Source organism: Schistocerca nitens, chromosome 2, assembly GCF_023898315.1.
Source record: "Schistocerca nitens isolate TAMUIC-IGC-003100 chromosome 2, iqSchNite1.1, whole genome shotgun sequence".
Taxonomy (NCBI): domain Eukaryota; kingdom Metazoa; phylum Arthropoda; class Insecta; order Orthoptera; family Acrididae; genus Schistocerca; species Schistocerca nitens.
The window spans coordinates 76899916-76903080 of NC_064615.1; the positions used below are offsets into that span (position 1 = coordinate 76899916).

Sequence of the window (3165 nt, forward strand, 5' to 3'; positions counted from 1 at the left end):
CTAGAACTTAGAACTACTTAAACCTAACTAACCTAAGGACAACACACACATCCATGCCCGAGGCAGGATTCGAACCTGCGACCGTAGCGGTCGCGCGGTTCCAGACTGAAGCGCCAGAACCGCTCGGCCACCAGCGGCCGGCGACACGTGGCCGCACGATGCGTTATAGCCATGCGGATAAGATGCCTATCATCTCGACTTCTAGTGATACGAGGCCGTTGAGATCCAGCACGGCGTTCCGTATTACCCTCCTGAACCCAACGATTCCATATCCTGCTAATAGTCATTGGATCTCGACCAACGCGAGCAGCAATGTCGCGACACGATAAAACGCAATCGTGATAGGCTACAATCCGACCTTTATCAAAGTCGGAAACATGATGCTACGCATTTCTCCTCCTTACACAAGGCATCACAACAACGTTTCACCAGGGAACGCCGGCCAACTGCTGTTTGTGTATGAGAAATCGGTTGGAAACTTTCCTCATGTCAGCACATTGTAGGCGTCGCCACCGGCGCCAACCTTGTGTGAATGCTCTGAACAGCTAATCATTTGCATATCACAGCATCTTCTTCCTGTCGGTTAAATTTCGCGTATGTAGCACGTCATCTTAGTGGTTCAAATGGCTCTGAGCACTATGGGACTCAACATCTTAGGTCATAAGTCCCCTAGAACTTAGAACTACTTAAACCTAACTAACCTAAGGACATCACACACACCCATGCCCGAGGCAGGATTCGAACCTGCGACCGTAGCAGTCCCGCGGTTCCGGACTGCAGCGCCAGAACCGCTAGACCACCGCGGCCGGCATCTTAGTGGTGTAGCAATTTTAATGGCCAGTAGTGTATGAATTACAGTCTGAGAACTGCTGCGTTAACAGGTTGCATCGAAATGCTGCTACAGTTATCGTCTCCGAAATGTTTCTGTACTTAAGGCTGTACACGATGCCGTAAAATGTGTTCGTATCCTTCCGCTTTTAGCGTTTACTTACGCATAACAACTGAACAACTTCCTAACCACGACGAACAACCGCCTACCGTAACAAAACGGCCTCAGTAACTAAGTGTTGGCACTGCACATCACTGCAGGTAATCTTCATCCGTCAAACCCAAATCCTTCCATCGGATTGCCATACGGTATAGCGTGATTCTTCACCCCAAATCACTCGTTTCCAGTCATCCACTGTGCATTGGCGTCCCCCAGCGCTGACCACAGAAACTTGTGGCTCATGAGGAGCTGTTCAACAATTGTACCTCACTCTTTCTAACCACGTAAATACAGTCACTGCGCTAGCTGAACTAGTAGCACTTTGGAACTCAGGAGTGATTCCTTCCGCTGATTTCATGCGATTTTTTGCAAGCACTCTCTGCAATAGTACATTACAAGGCGCAGTGCGTCTCCCTTTATAAAGAAACTGTAAATGATATAATTCAATTACGACCATTTTTGAAACAGAATAAAAATATTAGTTAAGAACTCATATATACTAGGTCTACAACTTTGTTTCCGCCGTTCTTTCTCGAAGTTCGGGGCTTTATTGCGAAAAACATACAAACAAATTATCATTCATAGTATTGCCCATCGCTGGCCACTACATACTCCCATCTTTCGGATGGCATACGAATCCCGTGGCGGAAGAACTGGGCGTCTTTTGTGGGGATCCATGAATCGATTCAATTTTGCACTTGTTCATATGATCGGAAGTGCTGGTCAGGCAGATTGTAAGCCACAGATCGCAAAAGGTGGTAGTCAGAGAGAGAGCAACGAATGGAGGAAACGGCGGGAAGGATAGTACTTCTCATTTCAACGTGTCCATGTGTATTTTGACGGGTTTTGCGACATGGGGTCGAACACTGACCTGCTACAAAATTACCTTTACGAGTCTATCGCTGTATAGTGGCCATTTGTGTTTCAATGCTGGGCTCGAACGCATCAGTTGCTTTCGATAATGGTGTCCTGTGACTGTCTTCGTCTGTTTCAGTAGCTACGAAAAAGTTCTGTCTTCCACCGCCATGACGGTCTTCGACATCAAAATCACCGTTCTTAAGGCGTCGAAAACATTCTCTGCACGTTCCTGCACTAACAGTTCCCTCGCCATTGGTCTTACCCAGCATTTTAAGAGCCACAGCCGCAGATTTCTTCATGTTAAAGCAGAAAATTCAAACTTCCCGCAAATAACGAGAAATGGGTACGTAAATTGACGTACTTAATCGAGATTAATCTTATTATTCAATCAGAAATCGACTAATATTTTTATGGCATTTTGTTTACAGATACCTAAGCTTACTGTATTATACCTATGACCAACCACCTGAACCCCACTTGCAGCTACTGCCGTCTATTGCGAAACGGCGGATGCAAAGTTGTAGACCTAATATTTTCAGTCGTATAATACCATGCAGATCAGCCTCAGGTCATTGGCAGCCACATCCCATCTTCTTCAAAGCAGACCATCCCTTCGTGTTCCCCATACTGGACCAGCGGATCAAAACTGTGCTCTTCGCTGGACGTCACTCCGATCCTCGGACAACGTCTTTACGTGAACAGGATTGCCTATACTAAATCTTAAAGCGCATCGAGAGATGTGCACCGCATAATACCGATTTGAAGAAGACTGCTGACTACATAGATTACTACTGAAGAACAGATCTATCCTCGAAATAAAAATAAATGAAAAATATCTTCTTTGTAACTTTTTTCTCACATTAAGATTATTGTAATTCGAAGCCATGGTACACAGTTTTTCCTCAGAGCGCTTGCCCCGCGTAGCCGCGCGGGATTAGCCGAGCGGTCTCAGGCGCTGCAGTCATGGTCTGTGCGGCTGGTTCCAGCGGAGGTTCGAATGCTCCTTCGGACATAGGTGTGTGTGTTTGTCCTTAGGATAATTTAGGTTAATTAGTGTGTAAGCTTAGCGACTGGTGACCTGTAAGGTGTCAGGCAAATCCAACACCTTCCATGAAAACCCTGACATGATAAGCAAATCCAGTAGTATGTCACATAGCTCCGAATAAATCGTGACATTAAATTAACCAAAGTAATACGAGTAACGAGTGAGCAATTGGAATACCACAGACTAAAACAAGAATGCCTAAATGCATGTCATACCTTCCCACCGTGGGACAGACGCAGTTCCGAGGGGACAAACGAGAACAGAAGCCGAGAGC

The 3165-nt window shown here is 46.0% G+C and overlaps 1 protein-coding gene across 1 annotated transcript; it reads left to right on the plus strand.

Moving 5' to 3' along the window:
* Window positions 1-2001: 2001 nt before the first annotated feature.
* Window positions 2002-2614, plus strand: LOC126235749 (uncharacterized). The gene is made up of 2 exons (XM_049944541.1): window positions 2002-2189; window positions 2275-2614. The coding sequence occupies exons 1-2, from the start codon at window positions 2014-2016 to the stop codon at window positions 2561-2563; spliced, it is 465 nt and encodes a 154-aa protein (XP_049800498.1). The 5' UTR covers window positions 2002-2013; the 3' UTR covers window positions 2564-2614.
* The last annotated feature ends 551 nt before the right edge of the window (window positions 2615-3165 follow it).